This window comes from Salvelinus fontinalis, chromosome 24, assembly GCF_029448725.1.
Source record: "Salvelinus fontinalis isolate EN_2023a chromosome 24, ASM2944872v1, whole genome shotgun sequence".
In the NCBI taxonomy this organism is placed as follows: Eukaryota; Metazoa; Chordata; class Actinopteri; order Salmoniformes; family Salmonidae; genus Salvelinus; species Salvelinus fontinalis.
Window position 1 is genome coordinate 24,123,041 of NC_074688.1, and position 24,587 is coordinate 24,147,627.

Sequence of the window (24,587 nt, forward strand, 5' to 3'; positions counted from 1 at the left end):
ACACCACATGGTAATATCTCATTATGGAAACACACACAGGAAAACCTCTGAGGCCAAGCACCTTCATCAGTCAGTCATTAGGATTCATCCAGAGGACAAAACAGGGTGTGCTCTTTTAAAAACCTATAACACTCCCGTACACAATAATGACCTACAGTAGGATCACAACAGGGAATTGTAATAACCTGGACGTCCTGATTCATATTCATGGAGGGGAACATTGCCTGGCGTACAGAAAGGAAAGCAGTGGACAGGAAACAGGACATTTCTGCCTGGTGCACTTCATTGAGAATTCCACATGCAAGAGTTTTTCTTTCTTTCTCTCTATAGTTCACAATCTAGATGGAGGCCCCAGGCAAAGTCTTAACCTCCAGTTTTCAAAGGAAATAAATAGAAAAACTAAAGGGAACGTTTCCGCCACATTGGGCGTAATTGATTTCACTCTCCCCCCATAGGCATAGTGACAGTGGCCAGCAGTCAGCCTAAGGAATTCAGCCACAATTAAATTGCACAGAAGGACAATTTATATTTTGTGTCACTTCAGACCACAAAAACAGTAATCAATGAGTAATCAATGACAGTGGACAAATGAGACAAATCTCTCCCTTTTCAACGCATGGAATCTGCCTTTAAAACTAGTTGTTTTGACAAACACCTCATAATCCCTTCCCACACTGCAGCTTCCCCAAAGAGCACTAATTAACCAAGTTAATACCTCCGCAATTACCATGTCACTCACCACAGAGAGAGAGAAGAGACCACTGAAGACGTTTTTCTCCTGTCTCTGTCACAAGGCTTTACATACGCAGGCAGTGTCAAGCGATCGGGAAGGAGCGGACTGTGGACGGGGTTAGCCATTCGCTGTCGACAGGGCAAGCCGGTGTTGTGGAAATTGGAGGTTTTGACAGAGACTTTGTGACAGGGACAATTAATTGCCGCTGACTTGCGGAGGGCTTTGAGAGGGCCGACCTTGTGACCCCCTGTGTCCCAGAGTCTCTACGGGCTGAGCAGGAACAGTACGAGGAGGACAGACTGAGCTCGAGTCAGCTCCTCTGTCAACCCCAGCCTTCATCACACACAGACACTACTGGCTGAACTAGAGCCCTGGGTCACACCTCTCCCCTCCTCCTCCTCTCACACCACAGCCCAATGCCAGGAGAAAGCACCTTAACCCAACAGGGGGCTAATGGATAGTGTGGAGGACTCTGGTGAAGGTCAAAGGAACTAGTGAATCAGCAATGCTCATACTGGTTAGCCTATATAGTGCCAACAGCCTACTCTACAATGAGATAGTGACAACGTTTACATGCACTTTACTATGCTAATTTAAAAAAAACATCGGCAAAAGGCCAAACTGGAAGTAAGCATACAATGATTAAAACACCTGGTTTTCTGAGCAATCTTTCAAATGATTTGGACATGTAAACAGCTTAAACCAGTGTTCCAGTGGTGGGGAGGCAGGTAGCCTAGAGGTTAGAGTGTTGGGCCAGTAACCGAAAGGTTGCTAGATCGAATCCGAGCTGACAAGGAAAAACTGTCGTTCTGCCCCTCAACAAGACAGTTAACCCACTGTTCCGAGGCAGTCATTGTAAATAAGAATTTGTTCTTAACTGACTTGCCTAGTTAAATAAAACAATAGGTCTGCGTATGTGCCAGCACCGGTAGCCTCCCTCTTGTGCGCGAGAGGAGTTCAGAAAAACTGAAAGTATATATCATAAAAATAGTTTTCACATCAAACTTTATACGCTGAAACCAGAATCAAAAAGGATTTGCAAAAGAACGTCTATTTTGATTGGCTATTTTCTGCATTTATCTATCAGGTAGACTGATTTCAGATGTGTCCATGTGATTTTAGGGAAATTGTTTTTTCTTCCAAAGCATGTAAATGTTTTAAACTGTTATATTAATTCACAATAATGGCATTAATGTGTGCATGTAACCTCCATGCACACAATGTGAGGGGCGTGTCAAGTAACTGGTTAGCCTATATAGTGTCCATACACTACAATGTGAGGGGCGTGTCAAGTAACTGGTTAGCCTATATAGTGTCCATACACTACAATGTGAGGGGCGTGTCAAGTAACTGGTTAGCCTATATAGTGTCCATACACTACAATGTGAGGGGCGTGTCAAGTAACTGGTTAGCCCATATAGTGTCCATACACTACAATGTGAGGGGCGTCAGGATTCAAGAAAGAACAATAAGAGGCTTGGTGTACTGAGGCTTGGTGACACCAGGCCCTGGAGAGCGGCAGAGTAGATGAGAGAGCAGCAGAACCAGGACTAGATCACAGAGAGCCAGGAGCAACACTACTAAAGCCCAGCCAGCCACTGAGCCAATCACCACAGCAATGCCCCAACATCCTCCATGCACACAAACAGGTAGGGATTTAGCCACAAATAGGTTTCCAGTCGAGTGTTACTCTTCTATTATTTATCAAGGCCTATATATTTGGAACAACATGCCCCATTTTCCCCTCCGTTTGCTAAGGTAGGACATTTTCTCACATGCTCTTTAAACCAAGCCTGTCTATACCCCAAAGCCCTCTATCCATTCTCCAACACCTCACTCCTTCACATGACCTGAGTCCACCCGTGTCCGTTCGTCAAGCCTGAGCTTTGCTACCATTGTCCGACTCTCCTAGTATAATGGCGCAGAAGGGAATGGCTGCTATTTTATGGGCTCCTAACCAACTCTGCTATTTTGTTTGTTGTTTCGCATTGTTTTCAACTAATTTTGTACATAATGTTGCTGCTCCTGTCTCTAATGAACAAAAAGAGCTTCTGGACATCAGAACAGCGCTTACTCACCTCGAACTAGACAACAACTTTTTTTTTAATGAGTCTGACGTGAAGGATATACTGCTTTGTCTAGACAAGGCCCAAATCCCCGTCATCAGCATGACGATGGAGAAAAGGGGAGAGGTGTAAGAATTCACTGACGAGTAGGTAAACCACCACTACCCTCGGTATTAATTGGCCAACGTGCAATCATTGGAAAACAAACTGGACAATCCACGATTAAGACTATCCTACAAACAAGACATTAAAAACTGTAATATCTTATGTTTCACCGAGACTTGGCTGAACGACGACGCGGATAATATAGAGCTGGCTGGCTTCGCCGTGCATCGGCAGGACAGAGTAGCTACGTCTGGTAAGACCAGGGGTGGGGGTGTGTATCCACTTGTCAATAACTGCTGGTGCGCAATGTCTAATATTAATGCAGTCTCGAGGTATTGCTCGCCTGAGGTAGAATACCTCATGATAAGCTGTAGACCACACTATCTATATTATTCGTAGCCGTCTACTTACCACCACAAACCGATGCTTGCATTTAGACCACACTCAACAAGCTGTATAAGGCCAAGAAAATGCTCATCCAGAAGCGGCACTCCTAGTGGCAAGGGACTTTAATGCAGGCAAACTTAAATCCTTTTTACCTAATTTCTACCAGCATGTCACCTGGGCAACTAGAGGGGGGGTGGAATAAAAATATATATATTTATTTTAAAACTCTATACCACCTTTACTCCACACAAAGACACGCATACAAAGCTCTCCCTTGCCCTTCATTTGACAAATCTGACAATAATTATGTCCTCTTGATTCCTGCTTACAAGCAAAAGTACCAGTGACTCGCACAATACGGAAGTGGTCAGATGACACCGCATCAGTCACTGTCTTCAACAATAAGTGCATCGACAATGTCGTCCCCACAGTGAGCGTATGTACATTTCCACACCGAGCTCAAGGCTAGAGCTGCCGCTTTCAAGGAGTAGCACACTAATCTGGATGCTTATAAGATATCCCGCTATGACCTCTGACGAACCATCAAACAGGCAAAGCGTCAATACAGGACTAAGATTGAATCCTACTACACCGGCTTTGACGCTTGTCGGATGTGGCAGGGCTTAAACTATTACGGACTACAAAAGGGAAACCCAGCCGCAATCTGCCCAGTGACGTGAGTCTACCAGACGATCGAATGGACTTTTATGTGTGTGATCACACTCTCCGTAACTGATGTGACCAAGACCTTTAAACAGCTCAACATTCAAAGCTGACGGATTACCAGGACGTGTCCTCAAAGCATGCGCGGACCACCTGGCAAGTGTCTTCACTGACATTATCAACCTCTCCCTGGCCAAGTCTGTAATACCTACATTTTTCAAACAGACCACCATAGTCCCTGTGCCTAAGAAAGCAAAGGTAACCTGCTTAAATGATTACCGCCACGTAGCACTCATGTCGGTAGCCATGAAGTGCTTTGAAAGGCTGGTCAACACAATCATGCCAGAAACCCGAGACCCACTTCAATTCACATACACACATACAACAGATCCACAGATGACGCAATCTCAATCTCACCTTTCCCGACTGGACAAAAGGAACACCTATGTGAGAATGCTGTTCAATTCATTGGTGTTGAACAGCTCAGCTCACAAAGCTCATCACTAAGCTAAGGACCCTGGGACTAAACACCTACCTCTACAACTGGATCCTGGACTTCCTGACGGGCCGCCCCCAGGTGGTAAGACTAGGCAACACATTTGCCACGCTGATCCTCAACACTGGGGCCCCTCAGGGGTGCGTGCTTAGTCACCTCCTGTACTTCCTGTTCAACCACGACTCCAACACCATCATTCAATTTTCTGACGACACAACAGCAGTGGTAGGCCTGATCACCGACAACACAGTCTATAGAGAGGAGGTCAGAGACCTGGCAGTGTGGTGCCAGAACAACAACAACAACCTCTCTCAATGTGAGCAAAACAAAGGAGCTGATCATGAACTATAGGAAAGGGGGGGGGGGGGGGTTTGAGAGTTTCAAGTTCCTTGGTGTCCACATCACCAACGAACTATCATGGTCAAAACACACCAAGACAGTAGTGAAGAGGGCACGACAACACCTTTTCCCCCTCAGGAAAAGATTTGCCATAGGTCCCCAGATCCTCAAAAAGTTCTACAGCTGCACCAGATAGCATCCTGACTGGTTGAATCACCGCCTGGTATGGCAACTGCTCGTCATCTGACCGTAAGGCGCTAGAGGGTATTGCGTACGGCCCAGTACATCACTGGGGTCAAGCTTCCAGGACCTGCAGGGCTTCTATACCAGGCAGTGTCAGAGGAAGGCCCCAAAAAATTATCAAAAGCAGCACAGGAGAACCAAGTCTAGGACCAACGGGCTTCTTAACAGCTTCTAACCCAAAGACACAAGACTGCTGAACAATTAATAAAATGGCCACCTGGACTATTTACATTGACCCCCCTTTGTTTTTACACTGCTGCTACGCGCTGTTTATTATCTATGCATAGTCACTTCACCCCTACCTACAGTTGAAGTCGGAAGTTTACATACACCTTAGCCAAATACATTTAAACTGAGTTTCACAATTCCTGACATATTATCCTAGTAAAAATTCCCTGTCTAAGGTCAGTTAGGATCACCACTTTATTTTAAGACTGTGAAATGTCAGAATAATAGAAGATAGAATGATTTATTCAGCTTTTATTTTTTACATCACATTCCCAGTGGGTCAGAAGTTTACATACACTCAATTAGTATTTGGTAGCATTGCCTTTAAATTGTTTAACAAGCTTCCCATAATAAGTTGGGTGAATTTTGGCCCATTCCTCCTGACAGACCTGGTGTAACTGAGGCAGGTTTGTAGGCCTCCTTGCTCGCACACGTTTTTTCAGTTCTGCCAACAAATTTTCTACAGGATTTTGGTCAGGGCTTTGTGACCACTCTAATACCGTGACTTTGTTGTCCTTTAGCCATTTTGCCACAACTTTGGATGTATGCTTGGGATCATTGTCCATTTGGAAGACCCATTTGCAACCAAGCTTTAATTTCCTGACTGATGTCTTGAGATGTTGCTTCAATATATCCACATCATTTCCCCCATTATATGCCATCTATTTTGTGAAGTGCACCAGTCCCTCCTGCAGCAAAGCACCGCCATAACATGATGCTGCTACCCCCGTGCATCACGGTTGGGATGGTGTTCTTCGGCTTGCAAGCCTCCCCCCTTTTCCTCCAAAACATAACAATGGTCGTTATGGCCAAACAGTTCTATTTTTGTTTCATCAGACCAGAGGACATTTCTCCAAGAGGTACGATCTTTGTCCCCATGTGCAGCTGCAAACAATAGTCTGGCTTTTTTATGGTTGTTTTGGAGCAGTGGCTTCTTCCTTGCAGAGCGGCCTTTCAGGTTATGTCGATATAGGATCCGTTTTACTGTGGATATAGATACTTTTGTACCTGTTTCCTCCAGCATCTTCACAAGGTCCTTTGCTGTTGTTCTGGGATTGATTTGCACTTTTCACACCAAAGTACGTTCATCTCTAGGAGACAGAACGCGTCTTGTTCCTGAGCCGAATGACGGCTGCGTGGTCCCATGGTGATTATACTTGCGTACTATTGTTTGTACAGATGAACGCGGTACCTTCAGGCGTTTGGAAATTGCTCCCAAGGATGAACCAGACTTGTGGAGGTCGTGGTTGATTTCTTTTGATTTTCCCATGATGTCAAGCAAAGAGGCACTGAGTTTGAAGGTAGGCCTTGAAATACATCCACAGGTACCACTCCAATTGACTCAAATGATGTCAATTAGCCTATCAGAATCTTCTAAAGCTATGACATAATTTTCTGGAATTTTCCAAGCTGTTTAAAAGGTACAGTCAACTTAGTGTATGTAAACTTCTGACCCACTGGCATTTTGATACAATGAATTATAAGTGAAATAATCTGTCTGTAAACAATTGTTGGAAAAATTACTTGTGTCATACAAAGTAGATGTCCAAACCAACTTGCCAAAACTATAATTTGTTAACAATAAATTTGTGGAGTGGTTTAAAAACGAGTTTTAATGACTCCAACCTAAGTGTATGTAAATGTCCGACTTCAAATAGAGATGTACAAATTACCTCGACTAACCTGTACCTCCACACATTGACTCGGTACCCCCTGTATACAGCCTTGTTAGTGTTACTTTTTTTAATCAACTTTTGTTTATTTAGTCAATACTTTATTAACTATTTCTTGAACTGCATTGTTGCGGCTTGTAAGTAAGCATTTCACAGTAAGGTCTACACCTGCTTTATTAGGCGCATGTGACAAATACAATTTGATTTGGATTCTCCATCTCTCCCAGTCAATCCTGAGCTTTTGTACCATCCTCTCTCCCAGTGCCCTTCTAACCAGAGAACTCTCCTCACACAACATCAGTCAAATAAACCTCATTAAAATCCTCTCATCCCTTATCCCAAAACGGAGGTTAATAACCAAGGCCCAGGATTAAATAATATAGTTTTATATTACAAATATTAAACATATCAGTTTCCATAACCTTAGATGAATTATACACCTTTCCACCCTTCTCATAAAATGAAAATAAGAAGCTGCAATTTCAAGCACATATATTACTTGACTTATATAGAGCAATCACTTCATTACCAAGATTAATGAATGGAGCCACTTATCTTCACAATCAATATGGGAGATAAATGTGACGTCACAAAGCACATACCTAGGTAGGGAGAGAGCAGCAGAGGACACCTACTATGTTGGTGATTAATGAGAGGGAGATCATCAGAATACTGTAGGGTTCATCCCAAATGGCACTCTATTCCCTATATAATGCACTACTTTTGACCAGGTCCCAAAGGGAATAGCGTGCCATTGGGCCCTGGGCAAAAGTAGTGCACAATGTAGGGAACAGGGTCACATTTTGGATAGAAACAAGCTAGCATTCTGCTTTAAAAATAAGCTTTGGATCCAGTAGCAGAGTCCTTTAATGAGTCGCTCTGATTACAAAGACTTATCATGACTGCCAACCAAGAGAAGAGAATCCTTGGAAAGCCAGGATGAAGTGACAAGGTTCCAGTGTTCCCTGGTGACTAAGATAGAGATGCTGCTGTGTGTTGGATCCACAATGCAGGTTGGTCTACTTATCACCTTCAAAGAAGAGATCGCTTGTATTCGATATTGTCTTTCAGTTTGTCCTTGAATATTCTTGCTTTGAATCAAGTCAAGAAAAAATATATTTTAGACTGTTTGATGCACATGTTTGTCTACAAAAAAAGTATGTTCGTGTGAGTGTGTGCTGGTGTGTGTGCATTGGCAAAAAACCTTGTCTCCGTGTCCAAGGTGCTCCGTCTTGATGTCAGCCAGGGTCTTCCAGTTGGTGTTCCCTCCTCCTCCCCCACCTGTCCTCGCCTCCGTCAGAGACTGGCCATCCATAGAGTGGCCCTCCTTGTCATACCTGGATGGACACGGTTAAACACACACACCTTTAGTCAACATGTCACTGCAGAAACAACCCCATCAATCTCAATAGAAAACACAAAGAGGTCAAGTGTAATTCATAGAGGTGCCACGTACACCCCCTTCCTGTAGCCTAGTGCCTAGCGTCTAGTAGACCACCGTCTTGTAGCCTAGTGCCTAGCGTCTAGTAGACCACCTTCTTGTAGCCTAGTGCCTAGCGTCTAGTAGACCACCTTCTTGTAGCCTAGTAGACCACATTCTTGTAGCCTAGTGCCTAGCGTCTAGTAGACCACCTTCTTGTAGCCTAGTGCCTAGTAGACCACCTTCTTGTAGCCTAGTGCCTAGTAGACCACCGTCGTGTAGCCTAGTGCCTCGTAGACCACCGTCTTGTAGCCTAGTAGACCACCGTCTTGTAGCCTAGTAGACCACCGTCTTGTAGCCTAGTAGACCACCGTCTTGTAGCCTAGTAGACCCCCGTCTTGTAGCCTAGTAGACCACCGTCTTGTAGCCTAGTAGACCACCGTCTTGTAGCCTAGTGCCTCGTAGACCACCGTCTTGTAGCACCGTCTTGTAGCCTAGTAGACCACCGTCTTGTAGCCTAGTAGACCACCGTCTTGTAGCCTGGCGCCTCGTAGACCACCGTCTTGTAGCCTGGCGCCTCGTAGACCACCGTCTTGTAGCCTGGCGCCTCGTAGACCACCGTCTTGTAGCCTGGCGCCTCGTAGACCACCGTCTTGTAGCCTGGCGCCTCGTAGACCACCGTCTTGTAGCCTGGCGCCTCGTAGACCACCGTCTTGTAGCCTGGCGCCTCGTAGACCCCCGTCTTGTAGCCTGGCGCCTCGTAGACCCCCGTCTTGTAGCCTAGCGCCTCGTAGACCCCCTTCTTGTAGCCTAGCGCCTCGTAGACCACCGTCTTGTAGCCTAGCGCCTCGTAGACCACCGTCTTGTAGCCTAGCGCCTCGTAGACCACCTTGTAGCCTAGCGCCTCGTAGACCACCGTCTTGTAGCCTAGGAGACCACCGTCTTGTAGCCTAGTGCCTAGTAGACCCCTTCTTGTAGCCTAGTAGACCCCCTCTTGTAGCCTAGCGCCTCGTAGACCACCGTCTTGTAGCCTAGCGCCTCGTAGACCACCGCCTTGTAGCCTAGCGCCTCGTAGACCACCGCCTTGTAGCCTCGTAGACCACCGCCTTGTAGCCTCGTAGACCACCGCCTTGTAGCCTCGTAGACCACCGCCTTGTAGCCTCGTAGACCACCGCCTTGTAGCCTCGTAGACCACCGCCTTGTAGCCTCGTAGACCACCGCCTTGTAGCCTCGTAGACCACCGCCTTGTAGCCTCGTAGACCACCGCCTTGTAGCCTCGTAGACCACCGCCTTGTAGCCTCGTAGACCACCGCCTTGTAGCCTAGTAGACCACCGTCTTGTAGCCTAGTAGACCACCGTCTTGTAGCCTAGTAGACCACCGTCTTGTAGCCTAGTAGACCACCGTCTTGTAGCCTAGTGCCTCGTAGACCACCGTCTTGTAGCCTAGTGAATTAACTGTTGTCTAGTAGTAGTTTAACAGAACCCATCCTGGCCAACATAGCCATGCCTGTTTGACATAGCTGAGCTAGGTTGCATCCTAAAAGGGCACCCTATTCCCTATATAGTGCACTAAATAAGGAATATGGTGCCATTTGGGACGCAAAAATAGTCTGTGCTGAGGGCAAACCAGGCTGAGTGGCAGAGAGAGTGGCTGTGAAATGAATCAACAGCAGTGATGGGGGAATCAGAAACCAATTTTCACTCAGCGTTACCTCCAGGTGATTCACACAATACAAGAGAGAAGGAGAGAGATGGAGAAAAGGGGGAGGACAGCAGAAAAAAAAGAAAAAAAAACCTCACGTTGGAATGGTGCAAGAGATCAATAGAGCTGAGTAATCTATTGCTAGGAGGTATTGTGTAGCGCTGTGGGGGGTAAGGGGACAGGGGCTGTAAATACAGTGAGCGGGACTTGCTCTTGGAAGCATGACTAATTGAAAATATCCCCATTAATGGCCTGCAAGCATGTGGCCCGGCCACTATGGCCTCTGCCAATTTCCTCTCCCACCCAACCACCGAAAAATGTGTGCAATTGTTTCCTGTGGCACCTATTCCCTCATCTCTCTACTCCCATTCCTGCTTTGAAATAATTCTAGTGGTGTTCGTACTGATAGGGGGCCTGAAACCTGGTTGTTGATGCATTAAAAACAACATCCACCTAGTTCTGAAATCCACCTGAAAATACTTGTTTCTGATTAACAACAACGCCTTTCATGAAGCTGCTGGTGTTTCACCAAGAGAAATAGGCTGGAACAGAATCAAAGGAATTAAACATTTATGGGGTTTTCTAATCCAGACTCCTGGTAGGTAAGCTGATGATCATAAAATTATATCTGATTTCAAGATGTTATTTTTGACAGAGTTTCAAATAATGAACAAAATGCTAAGCAAGGTGAGACTATGTAACGCAGACTGTAAAGGCAGACAAACAGAAGACTGTTCTGTAGGAAACCGCTACAACAGGCAGGGTATAGTAAGTCAGTGGGTTTGATGAAGGAAACTAAAACCAGGACAAATTGGAGCTGGCAGAAGATGTACAACAGTGGACTGACAGGCAGGCAGGGAGATGCGCAGAGTGGATGAAGTGAGACGACAACGACAATAAGAAGAAAAGGGAAAGAACAGATTCATGTGTATAGCATGGCACCCCGTCACACCGAGCCATACGGCCAAGGACAGGACAGGACGGCAGGAAGATATGACATAGAGCATGTGACAGAGGGAAGGAGAAAGAGCAGCTATGCATGACAGGAACCCTTCTGTAAGCACTGTTCCTTCCTGTCTCCAGCTATGGCTCTCATGATGCGTTTCTGACTGGCGGACAACATACAGCAAATATGATTAGTCATCCATGAGGTCTGCTCAAGCATTCACTCTCTGCAGTTGTGAAGTTGAATGATGCAGTACATGAGGTAATTACCAATGGGAACAGGGTTGTAAATATGACCATGTATTCTATTCCAACATAACATTTTCAAATTGTCTGAATCACAAGACTGTTTTTAATTTCACAAAAAGGACAGATTAAGCATGCGCCAGGAGGGACTAAGCTGCAGTGGTGCAAAAAGTACACAATTGTCATACTTGAGTAAAAGTATAGATACCTTAATAGAAAGTCACTCAAATAAAAGTAAGTCACCTAGTAAAACACTACTTGAGTAAAAGTCTAAAAGTATTTGGTTCTAAATATACTTAAGTATCAAAAGTAAACGTAATTGCTGAAATATACTTAAGTATCAAAAGAAGTATAAATCATTTCAAATTCCTTCTTTTAAGCAAGCCCTTTTAAGCAAGCCCAACGGCACCATTTTTTATGTATGGATCGCCAGGGGCATCCTGTCCTGCTAAGCATTCAAAATGTAAAGAGTACTTTTGGGTGTCAGGTAAAATGTATGGAGTGAAAAGTACATTATTTTCTTTAGGAATGTAGAAGTAAAAGTTGTCAAAAATATAAATAGTAAAGTACAGACACCACAAAAAACTACTTAAGTAGTACTTTAAAGTATTTTTACACCACTGCAATGCTGGGACAACAAGAGAAAGAGGGAATAAGAGGAGAGACCAAGTAGCATAGCCACAGAGTTAAACTACTTGTTTAAAATCAAAAATATGAATCGCTGTGTTGGAGCACTGAGCACAAGCTAGGCAGAACTACTGAACAGCACACTTCCAGTGTGTGAGCAGAGGAGAGCAATCAAAAGGTTCTTGAAATCACTAACTGGTGCGCTGTTTCATTAGTAGAGGGTTCTCACTCAAAAAGTTGATGCTATGTTATTCATTGATGCAAAGGACAAATATATTTTTGCTGTGAGCTGAGCAGCTCCACTAGTGGGTAGCAGGATTTCCACATCCCAAATGGCACCCATTTCCCTATGTAGTGCACTACTTTTGACCATGGCCCATAGGACTCCGGTCAAAAGTAGTGGACTATAAAAGGAATAAGGTGCCATTTGGGACACATCCTGTCTGTTTGTAGTGTGCAAGGGAGATCCGATGACTCAGTGACTGCAGGAAAACACAGAACAGAAAGAGGGAGAGTAGCCAAGTATCACTAAGTGCGCAATGGCAATAGGACAAGAGGAAAGGAACAAGAGTAAGAATGACAAGATGAAGTGACAGACAGAGACACAGTTGTCCAGACAGCTAGGGGAGGGAAGAGAGAGAGAAGAGAGGGAAGAACGAGAGAAGAGGGAGAGCAGGAGCCACTCCAGATGTGTCTGTGTAGCCTGTGATGCCATCTAATGGACAAAGGCTGCTACGGTATGCACCGGATGGCTCAGTAGGGAAACATTTCACGTTTGCTTATGAAACAAATTAGCACAAAATTAGAGAAACAAATTAGATTTTATTTTATGTGGATTTTATCTAAATCCTCCCAAATAGCAACTAAGCAGTCAAGGCATTTTCAGGGTATGTTACTTGATACTGGGGAAGAGCAGGGTAATTGACTAGACTAAGCTATAATTAAGTAGATGTGGTTTATGATAAAGGTAAATAAATTATCGTTATGAATCATTTAAATGCCTAAATAATGCCTACTAAATGAGCATGCACCAAAGTTGCAAAAAGGAGAGGAAAAAACAGGACCAGTTGAGTAAGGAACACTTTAATTAATCTAGCTAAATTAATCTTTAAGCATTTAAATTATGCAATAGAGTGGGGCTAAGACAGTCCCCTAAATTACTGCAGCACCACAGGAATCACATTTGATGCTGTCTATAAAGACTAATCCATGTTTCTTTCATGCACAATAGTTCATATTCCCAATTCTCCCCAAAAAAGAACAGATTTCATGGCAATCTGTAAAGTCTATTTCAAAGACAAGGGAATCATATATATATATTATTATAATGGAGCTCAGAACCAAATCAAGGCTCAAGATAATTGCTGCGTAGTGTGGCATTCTTGTTTGAAGAAATTAAAACAGTTTCTCTCTATAAGATTAATTAGTCTGACATTAAAAAGGGAGCGGCGGTAATTTTTTAAATTCAGTCCAGCACACACAGGGATAGGCTGAGCAGAACCACTACATGGGTTTCAGTCAACATCTTACCCCGGGTGGGATAGATAGATAGATAGATACAGAAATCCCAAGAGTTTGCAGCAAAAATTATCAAATTAAGACACCTACACTTTGCAAAACAATGTTTTCAAGAGCTTGGCTCTGACAAATGCGCACAGTTTGCCTTTGTTCTTAAGTTGTAAAAAGCTCTGGGTTTTCTATGCTTGCAAGATGAAAACATTCACATAAAAAGGCCTCTTCATTTGTGGACAGATCGGTAGCCCCCCAAATTGAATTCTGAATCCACTATATATGGAACAGGGGGAAATTTGGGATGCAGACTACTGAAAGCATGGCTCACTGATGATCAACATCCTTCTCTACCAGAGTACTGAAAGTAATCAACAAGCACTGATGTGCTAGGCCTAAAATCACTAAATCATTCACTAATAACCTAGTTTTTGTCAACATATTGCTCCGTACTACTTGAAAAGCAAAAATACATTGTTCTCAATACAACATTTTACTTCATATTTGAGAGTCTATTCCATCCTTAGATAGGAGACCATCATGTAGGGATGGGAATTGCCAGGGATATGTATTGCGATTCTCACGATTCTATTGCGATTTGAGGTCTCAAATATATTGCTCACTATATGTCTGCTGCAGAGAGACAAGACAGCATGAGAACATTTGTTTTGATCAGTCAGCTTAATAAAATAAAGTGCTGAAAACATGTTGGCTCACTATTTAAAAAGAAGATGAACAAACTATGAAGGAAAAATACAGGCGTTTTGGTGCAGGTACAGCATACTAGCGGTAGCTAACGCTATCTACACTAGCAAAAAATAAAATAAAAAAACTACTTTAGAACAATCGACATACACTGAACAAAAATATAAAATGCAATTGCAATGATTTTACTGAGTTACAGTTCATAGAAGGAAATCTATTTAAATAAATGAAATAGGTCCTAATCTATTGATTTCATATGACTGGGCAGGGGTGCAGCCATGGGTGGGCATAGGCCCACCCACTTGAGAGCCAGGTCCACCCACTGGGGAGCCAGGCCCAACCAATCAGATTGAGTTTTTCCTCACATAAGGGCTCCTCAGACGATACCGCAGGTGAAGAAGCCGGATGTGGATGTCTTGGGCTGGCGTGGTTACACATCATCTGCGGTTGTGAGGCCGGTTGGATGTACTGCCAAATTCTCTAAAACGATGTTGGAGGCGGCTTATTTTCAATTTTCTGGCAACAGCTCTGGTGGACATTCCTGCAGTCAGCATGCCAATTTCACACTCCCTCAAAACATCTGTGGCATTTTGTTGTGTGAAGAAACTGCACATTTTAGAGTGACCTTTTATTGTCACCAGCACAAGGTGCACTTGTGTAATAATCATGCTGTTTAATCAGCTTCTTGATATACCACACCTGTCAACGGGATAGATCATCTTAGCAAAGGAGAAATGCTCACTAACAGGGATGTAAACAAAGTCGTGCACATAATTTGAGCAAAATAAGCTGTATGAAAATGTTGGGGATCTTTTATTTCAGATCATTAAAAATGGGACCAACACTTTACATGTTGCATATATATTTTTGTTCAGTATAATATTGTCCAAAAAGAATATAACATGTAGTCTCATTTTCTGTCAGAGACTAATGGCTGAGGTCAGGACTCATATCAACAACCTCTGAACTGTTCACCTGGCCTAACCGATGGATGCCTGCAAACCTGCAGGAGCCTTACTTGTCCTTGAGGACATGCATCATCCCACAGCAGCTAGGCTTTGCACTGGAAAACAAAACAACACGTAGGCTCGTTATCACTGGCTGTCCATGTGACAAGTGACTGGTGTGTCTGCGTCCCAAATGAAACCCTATTCCCTTTGTAGTACACTACTTTCAATCAGGGCCCATAAAAATGTTCTGGTCAAAAGTAGTACGCTATATAGGGAATAGGGTGACATTTGAGACTTCAGAGAAAATGAAGGAAGCTCACACAGCTCAGAGGGCAGGAAGTGAAACACCTGCGTTGTTGAAGTGAGCAGGCGGAAACATTGGAGATTCTCGCAAAGTTGCTCCACTACATCCAAATCATTATCCAATGCCATATTGGTAAACGAGCTATACGATTTAATGCAAAATGCTTGAGACAGACTTCCACTTAGACAAATGGTAGAGAATTCTCTTGAATAGGAAGCATGTAATACCACATTATGTTTGGGGAATGACCTCTTTGAAATGGCCAAAGATCATTCAAATACCCAACTAGTAACAATTCTCTATAGCTCAGTCCATTAAATGTTTATAGGACAGGGTGTTTAGCGTACTGAAAAAACAAATAATACCAAAACCGTTTCCAAGAAACGTCTGAGATCCAGTGACTCGACAACAACCTTTCAAAGGGTAGTCGTGAGGGAGAAATAAAGCTGTAATCAGAAATCACCACAACCCAGACACCCAATGAAGTGGCAGATACGAGCATATTTTGTTGACTTGCCACCCCTCTCTCCCTCCCGCTATGTAGTCACATTTCACTGCTCTCATTATGCAGATCAAGGCTTCTGATCCGCTCAAAAATAATTACAGCGGCCCAACCTTTTTTTCTAAGGCACGGGGAAGTGGAATTTGAGCACGTCAAGACGCACAGGACGTGCAAAAAAATAAATATAACTTGTTATTGGGTCTCCTTCCCTTTCATTCCTCAGCCTCATTTCATCTTATTTCCCTGGGGAGTGTGTGGCCGGTGTTGCTGTTGGAAGGTAAATAAAATAGCACCTTGAGCGAGAATCGATTGAATCTCCACTTTTGAGACATTTTTCCTTCAATGTCTGACTGGGGGCCAGGCATGGTCTGTTGTCAGAGTGGAGTGGGAGAGGAGGAGTGGGAGAAGAGGATGTAGAATGAGGAGGGACAGATCAAGGTGCCAGAGAGCTGAGGGGAAGGTTAAATAGGAGCAATGGCTGTCCCTTAAAATAACTTATGTTCATAACTGTGCACTCTCCTTAAACAATAGCATGGTATTCTTTCACTGTAATAGCTACTTTAAAACAGTGCAGTTAGATTAACAAAAATGTAAGCTTTCTGCCAATATCAGATACGTCTATGTCCTAGGAAATTCTCTTGTTACTTACAACCTCATGCTAATCGCATTAGCCTACGTTAGCTCAACCGTCCCGTGGAAGGGACACCGATCCCGAAGAAGTTTTTAAGTCCCTGTGATCACCCTGCCTCCTCCATCCATACACATCTAGCCGACTGCCTTTCCAACCTTGCTTCTACCCATTGAATTACAAGATTCCAATTTTATGCTTCTAGCCGGCCATTGACAAGACACTGCTTTGATATCAACTTAACTAAACTGCTGCCTAGCTTCCCAACTAGATATGGGATTGGAAAAGCGAAGTATTTATTTGGGGATATGGTACACAGTGAATAACATTATTTAAGTAATGAATAACGGGAATTCTCAAGAGAACGCAAAGAAAATATGAAAGAACGAGTCATAGTAACAGTTTTCCCATTGCTTTGCTGGAGCAGCCAATAGGGCGTCTTCAAGGGATAACACAGGGGCCTGTTCCTCTGTGATAATGTCTGCCATCTTAAACCACTGCATGTGGATGTGCTACCAAGTACCCATTTCCCTAAATAACCACTCTCACATCCAAAACTCAACTTGGACCTATATTCACTATATATTTGTTCCAATAAAATATAGGCTTTAGGTTTCACTACAAAATTGTTTTATTTTACCATTATTTAACCAGGTAGGACAGTTGAGAACAAGTTCTCATTTACAACTGCGACCTGGCCAAGATAAAGCAAAGCAGTGTGACAAAAACAACAGAGTTACACAAACAAATGTACAGTCAATAACACAATAGAAAATCAAAATTGAAAAATCGATGTACAGTGTGTGCAAATGTAGAAGAGTAGGGAGGTAGGCCATAAATAGGCCATGGAGGCGAAATATTTACAATTTAGCATTAATATTTGAGTGATAGATGTGCAGATGAGGATGTGCAAGTAGAGATATTGGGGTGCAAAAGAGCAAGAGGGTAAGTAATAATATGGGGATGAGGTAGTTGGGTGTGCCATTTACAGATTGGCTACAAATATAGGCTTTAGGGTTTCTTCCAAATATCTTTTGAATTTAGTTATTGACATTAATATGAAATAAAATATTTATGTTCTGCCCCGTCAAAGTGATCAAAACACAAATGCTCCCATCACCACAATCAAAAGACACATTGTGCAAATGTCATTTGTGGCTTCTTTTGAAGGGCAGATAAGAAGAAAAAGGAATTTTCCACAGTTGAAGAATGATTTGCAATCATATGTAAAGCTTCATTGAAGTAACCCCCCCACATCTTCACTAATGGAGGTAGGCTAATCTTGATGATACAAGCCAGAGCACGCACCCCTCTCAGGGTTTGGGGGATCTGATATTTAACATTCAAATTCCTTAAGAATTCTCTCAACAGTGGAGCAGAGGATGTGAGAGATTCGTTCCAGGTCTTTTAAAACCAAAATATGACCCAATAGTGGCTCCATACATACCCAGGCTGTTCTTGTATAACAGTCACAGAGGCTGTTAGAACCTAAAGCTATTTGGCTCCAGATGAGACACTTACCAGCCCCGCAGCTTGTATGCCTCAGGGATGTCGGGGTTGACCATGACGGTGCTGCTGAACGAAGCAGATAGAGATCTGCCCCCATAGTCCGACAGCTTGGCCCCTTTGATGGCCAGGATGGGCTGCCCAGAGCCATCAAAGTTCTCTGCCTGCAAATAGAACATATAGGTTGACTGAGGATACCAATGATATACACTTTATGTGCAAAACTACACACATTTGTGGATTCGGCTATTTCAGCCACACACATTTCTGACAGGTGTATAAAATCGAGCACACAGCCATGCAATCTCCATAGACAAACATTGGCAGTAGAATGGCCGTACTGAAGAGCTCAGTGCCTTTCAACATGGCACCGTCATTGGATGCCACCTTTCCAACGAGTCAGTTCGTCAAATTTCAGTCCTGCTAGAGCTGCACCAGTCAACTGTAAATGCTGTTATTGTGAAGTGGAAACATCAGGGAGCAACAACAGCTCAGCCGCGAAGTGGTAGGCCACACAAGCTCACAGAACAGGACCGAGTGCTGAAGCGAGTAGTGCGTATAAATCGTCTGTCCTCGGTTGCAACACTCACTACCGAGTTCCAAACTGCCTCTGGAAGCAACGTCAGCACAATAACTGTTCGTCAGAAGCTTCATGAAATGGGTTTCCATGGTCAAGCAGCTACACACAAACCTAAAATCACCATGCTCAATGCCAAGCGTCGGCTGAAGTGGTGCAAAGCCATTGAACTCGGGAGTAATGGAAATATAATCTCTGGAGTGATGAATCACGCTTCACCATCTGGCAGTCCGACAGACGAATCTGGATTTGGCGGATTCTAGAAGAATGCTACCAGCCCCAATGCATAGTTCTGGGGCCATTATGTTCCAACATCTAGTGGAAAGCCTTCCAAGAAGAGTGGAGGCTGTTATAGCAGCACAGGGGGGGGACCAACTCCATATTAATGCCCATGATTTTGGAATGAGATGTTCGACGAGCAGGTGTTCACATACTTTTGGGTATGTAGTGTATCAGCACCGAGGGAGAAAAATAAAGTGAAAAAATATTCTTGCAATTCTGTATTTACTAAAGCTTATTGTTCTTTATAAACTATACATATGGTGGCAAACTAAGCATAGCCCCACTGAGCCACGTATAAAATCAACTGCAGGAGTTGGGTTCCTTCATCACACTGACAAGGTATTCTCAGTGACTTCAACCAAATCAAATGAAGTTTATTTTATATAGCCCTTCGTACATCAGCTAATATCTCGAGGTGCTGTACAGAAACTCAGCCTAAAACCCCAAACAGCAAGCAATGCAGGTGTAGAACCACATCAGCTTCTATTAAACAGACAGACAGAGACAGAGAGAGAAACAGACAGAGACCAGTGCTCATATCTCCTCTCCCTCTTCAAACTGCTTAACAGACATTTCCAAAAACAGGGAGGCACACAGCTCACAACACTTTTTCAATTAGGAGAGGTGTACTGTAGCCCTACCTGGGGCTCTGGCTGACAAGACACAGGGACACAAACTTAATGCAGGTGTGTACAGCACATAATGAAGGTGCTACAGCATGTCACCAGCATGAGAGAAAGTGATTTTCATCCTCTCTTTATCCAGCAGGACTGTCCCATTGTGTCCAGACGCATATAGACCATCTATGGCTGCGCTAGTGTCTGTCCCCCAGTCCTCACCTCCTCTCCCCACAGGGTGACCTCGACCAGTTTACCAGACTGGTCCATCAGGTTGAGCGTCCTCTTGGAGACCTCACGGTTGTTCTTGGTGTTGAGGCGGGTCACGTCGGACACGCTCTTGCACACTCCAATCACATCTGGAAAAACACACACGATCACGTCATTAGCACAGTTGACTCTGAGCAGCATTACTGTGGAGAACTGGGGGACTGAGTGACCCAGGAGAATAAGACATGTGATCAATATGTATAATATGTATGTTAAAATGTCCATAGATAGTTGAACATATTTTCAACACAGGTGACATCATTAGCACAGTAGACTACGGCCATGTTTGAGATGGAATTCTACTAATTTGCAGTCGGACACTGCTGACTAACTGATCTAAAAATCACTTTACGTCCTAAATAATTATCTTCATGGGGCCGCAGTTAGCCTAGTGGTTAAGAGTGTAGTGCACTACTTTTGACCAGGGGCCTCTGGTCAAAAGTAGTGCACTATATAGGGAACAGTGTGTCATTTGGGAGCAACCTATACTCTCTGCCATCTTAACCCTTTCATCCAGTCCTTGCTAGGTTACAACTGATTTAAGCATGCTTAAGAAGATGTCTTCAACATCACGAGGCTGGCTGGGCTGACGCCTGCTGGTCCTGAAGAGAAATGACTATACAGCTAGACTACAAGGTGGAAGAAGTCTATTAGCGTCATTACAATTATCATTAGTTCCAAATGGCATCCCATTTCCTGCATAGTGCACTACTTTTGACCGGCGCCATATAGACCCTGATCAAATGTAGTGCACTATATAGGGAACAGAGTGCCATTTGGGACCCTGACTATGGCTTATTGCTAACTCATTTTACCAGTTCTCCCTCCTTTCTGCCATAGGGCCCAAAGTCAATCTGCGCCAAAGGCCATTACTGTCATCAGTGTTATTAATGACTTTTATATCTGCTCTTAGAATTACCTCAACAGCGCAACCAGCTTCCCGCTGCTGCCATAGCATCCATCTCCCCTACGCTGCCCTACCACTCTATTGAAGCCATCCCTATGATAGGATAATAATAATAAGCTTAGTCTGTTATTAATTACGGTTATCATGCACCGCCAGCCCTGCCTGGACCACCCACCCCCTTCTCTCCTCCTTTGCTACACCTGCTCCTTACCCAAAATGGTGTCCTTTTCACGGGCCTGCAGGTCGGCGATGGAGACGAAGTTGCACTGCACCATGGGTACGTCCTGGGTGTCTTCACAGGGGATGATGGTGGACTCTCCATTCAAGGTCATCTCATAGTCATTCTTCAGGGATGAGTACTGCTTGTTGGCGATCTTCAGGGATCCCTTGGAGATGTAGAACACCTGGACATGGATCAGATAAAGTTCAAATCTAAAATAGATCTGGACACAGGATTCATTTCAGCTGAATACTGATGTAGGCGGTAAATAAAGCCTTGCAGAGGATCTGAAGCAGAGGATCATGTTGCTACTGTCGTGTGACTCATTTTGGAGAGAATCATTCATCTCAGATTTGTATCATTATATCATACACTGCTCAAAAAAATAAAGGGAACACTAAAATAACACATCCTAGATCTGAATGAATGAAATATTCTTATTAAATACTTTTTTCTTTACATAGTTGAATGTGCTAAAAACAAAATCACACAAATTATCAATGAAAATCAAATTCATCAACCCATGGAGGTCTGGATTTGGAGTCACACTCAAAATTAAAGTGGAAAACCATATTACAGGCTGATCCAACTTTGATGTAATGTCCTTAAAACAAGTCAAAATGAGACTCAGTAGTGTGTGTGGCCTCCACGTGCCTGTATGACCTCCCTACAACGCCTGGGCATGCTTCTGATGAGGTGGCGGATGGTCTCCTGAGGGATCTCCTCCCAGACCTGGACTAAAGCATCCGCCAACTCCTGGACAGTCTGTGGTGCAACGTGGCGTTGGTGGATGGAGCGAGACATGATGTACCAGATGTGCTCAATTGGATTCAGGTCTGGGGAACGGGCGGGCCAGTCCATAGCATCAATGCCTTCCTCTTGCAGGAACTGCTGACACACTCCAGCCACATGAGGTCTAGCATTGTCTTGCATTAGGAGGAACCCAGGGCCAACCGCACCAGCATATGGTCTCACAAGGGGTCTGAGGATCTCATCTCGGTACCTAATGGCAGTCAGGCTACCTCTGGCGAGCACATGGAGGGCTGTGTGGCCCCCCCAAAAAATGCCACCCCACACCATGACTGACCCACCGCCAAACCGGTCATGCTGGAGGATATTGCAGGCAGCAGAACATTCTCCACGGCGTCTCCAGACTCTGTCACGCCTGTCACATGTGCTCAGTGTGAACCTGCTTTCATCTGTGAAGAGCACAGGGCGCCAGTGGCGAATTTGCCAATCTTGGTGTTCTCTGGCAAATGCCAAACGTCCTGCACGGTGTTGGGCTGTAAGCACAACCCCCACCTGTGGACGTCGGGCCCTCATACCACCCTCGTGGAGTCTGTTTCTGACCGATTGAGCAGACACATGCACATTTGTGGCCTGCTGGAGGTCATTTTGCAGGGCTCTGGCAGTGCTCCTCCTGCTCCTCCTTGCACAAAGGCGGAGGTAGCGGTGCTGCTGCTGGGTTGTTGCCCTCCTACGGCCTCCTCCACGTCTCCTGATGTACTGGCCTGTCTCCTGGTAGCGCCTCCATGCTCTGGACACTACGCTGACAGACACAGCAAACCTTCTTGCCACAGCTCGCATTGATGTGCCATCCTGGATGAGCTGCACTACCTGAGCCACTTGTGTGGGTTGTACACTCCGTTTCATGCTACCACTAGAGTGAGAGCACCGCCAGCATTCAAAAGTGACCAAAACATCAGCCAGGAAGCATAGGAACTGAGAAGTGGTCTGTGGTCACCACCTGCAGAATCACTCCTTTTTTGGGGGTGTCTTGCTAATTGCCTATAATTTCCACCTTTTGTCTATTCCATTTGCACAACAGCATGTGAAATTTATTGTCAATCAGTGTTGCTTCCTAAGTGGACAGTTTGATTTCACAGAAGTGTGATTGACTTGGAGTTACATTGTGTTGTTTAAGTGTTCCCTTTATTTTTTTGAGCAGTGTATTATATCCAATTCAGCACATTGCACAAATCAAAAGGTATTGGCAATAGCACATTGAGATTGATTACTCAGATGACCCAAATCGGCCAAAGTGACAGACATATGGTGGATAAGCATCATTAATATGAGGCAGTTCCTCTCACCTTGCCAGTCTCGATGATGCTGTAGAATTTGTCCACCTCCTGGGTAAAGGCAGTCACTCTGATCTCTCCCTGCATCAACACACAACACAGTCAGCTACGGACGAGCTCCACACGATCCAACACGGCAACACGAGAAACCCTTTTTGTTAGCGTTTACTCACACTCTCATCCACAATCTCCATAGAGAACAGCTTGCCGTCACCACGAGAGTTGCTCCAGGTGCGGATGCCGCTCTTGTTGGTGACACGGGCTCGGATGGTCCACCTGATAGAAAGTAGTACACTACATAGGAAATATGGTGCCATGTGGGAGGAAATATGGTGCCACGTGGGACTCAACCATAGACGAATATAAGAAGAAGGCCACTCACTTTGACTGGTAGGGGTTGAGGCTGGCGATGGGCACGACTTTGGCGGATCCCCCAGGAGTGCTGGGCAATGCAGACGGAGGCATGCACTTCTTCCCCCCAAACTCTCTGCTGGGACCTTTGTACATGGAGCCTTATGATAGATAGGGAAATTAAAAAGAGAACAGAGGTGTTATTGGTGCATATAGAGAGCAGTGATGGAGTGGCAAACTCAAAAGAATAGACATCCATAATTCATCAGGGCTGAATTTCAAAAATCTAATTTCTTTGGATCACAACTCCTTGATCAATGTAATTATCTCACTCCATGAAAGTAGTCTCGCATCACAGAAAATCTTAATCAGGAAGAGTAGTGGATTTATTGCGGTAGATTTGGGACAGTAGGAGAGGAGACCCCCCCCCACCAAGACAAACTAAGTTTTGTGAGTATGAGATGTTTCTGTGAGAGAGATGATGATTCACATATCAGACTCAAAGCAGACAGAAGTGTGAAATAACAAACCAAAGCTGCTCTTCCCAAAGGAAATTGGTGCATGAGGCCTGACTTTGAGGTTTCTCTGTCCGGACAAGCGCTAGCTGCACATTTGATTTGTGTGCGTCTCACACTTTGGATTACAGCTCAGAGAGTCCACTTTGCCAACCACTGCATTTCTAGTAATTAAGCCCCCAGATCCAGCAGCACAGCCACACAACTGAACAATAATAACTGTGCTGATGAGGATGCAGCTCACCATCACTACTTCAATTCCCTGACATCAGATTAGTGGGATGAATACCTATGACCTGGACCATAAGATGATATAAGCTCCTGAAGCAGTAGATTGGGCTAAGAGTTCATCTGTCATGGTTCACAAAATGCCTTATGATACTGTAGGTTAGCACTAAGAAAAGTTTCATTTTGCCCAGCATATTTTCATGAAATAACTGAGTAAACACTTGTACTGTGCAATGATTAGAAATGGTAATTCAGTCACGAGATGGGTTTAGAATTAAGCATTAATTACCTGCACACTTTCGCTTAGACCTATTTAGGGAGTATTAGTAAAAATACATGCTAAATTAAAGTAGAACAAAATATGTATATTTTGGAATCAATGTCAGTAGCATATTATTGATAATTAGGCTACCCATCACGTACCATCTCTCATCATGGCATGATTACCATTTTATTTCAGTACTAATTATAACCAAGTGCTTACCTAATTACCTGACGAAAAGGGAACTGTCGAAAGAGCTGAAAACCATCAATACTACTGTATACTCAGATCATATCCAAT

At 44.1% G+C, this 24,587-nt stretch overlaps 1 protein-coding gene across 1 annotated transcript in view; it reads right to left on the reverse strand.

Moving 5' to 3' along the window:
• LOC129822190 (replication protein A 70 kDa DNA-binding subunit-like) overlaps positions 1 to 24,587 on the reverse strand; it is a 42,873-nt gene that overhangs the window by 12,851 nt on the left and 5,435 nt on the right. Inside the window, exons 7-13 of the mRNA XM_055880257.1 lie at positions 23,314 to 23,443; positions 23,105 to 23,207; positions 22,944 to 23,012; positions 20,842 to 21,034; positions 19,676 to 19,812; positions 17,993 to 18,141; positions 8,138 to 8,270 (exon numbers count right to left, since the gene is read on the reverse strand). Coding sequence (XP_055736232.1) covers positions 8,138 to 8,270; positions 17,993 to 18,141; positions 19,676 to 19,812; positions 20,842 to 21,034; positions 22,944 to 23,012; positions 23,105 to 23,207; positions 23,314 to 23,443 — 914 coding nt within the window. The remainder of the gene's footprint in view (positions 1 to 8,137; positions 8,271 to 17,992; positions 18,142 to 19,675; positions 19,813 to 20,841; positions 21,035 to 22,943; positions 23,013 to 23,104; positions 23,208 to 23,313; positions 23,444 to 24,587) is intronic.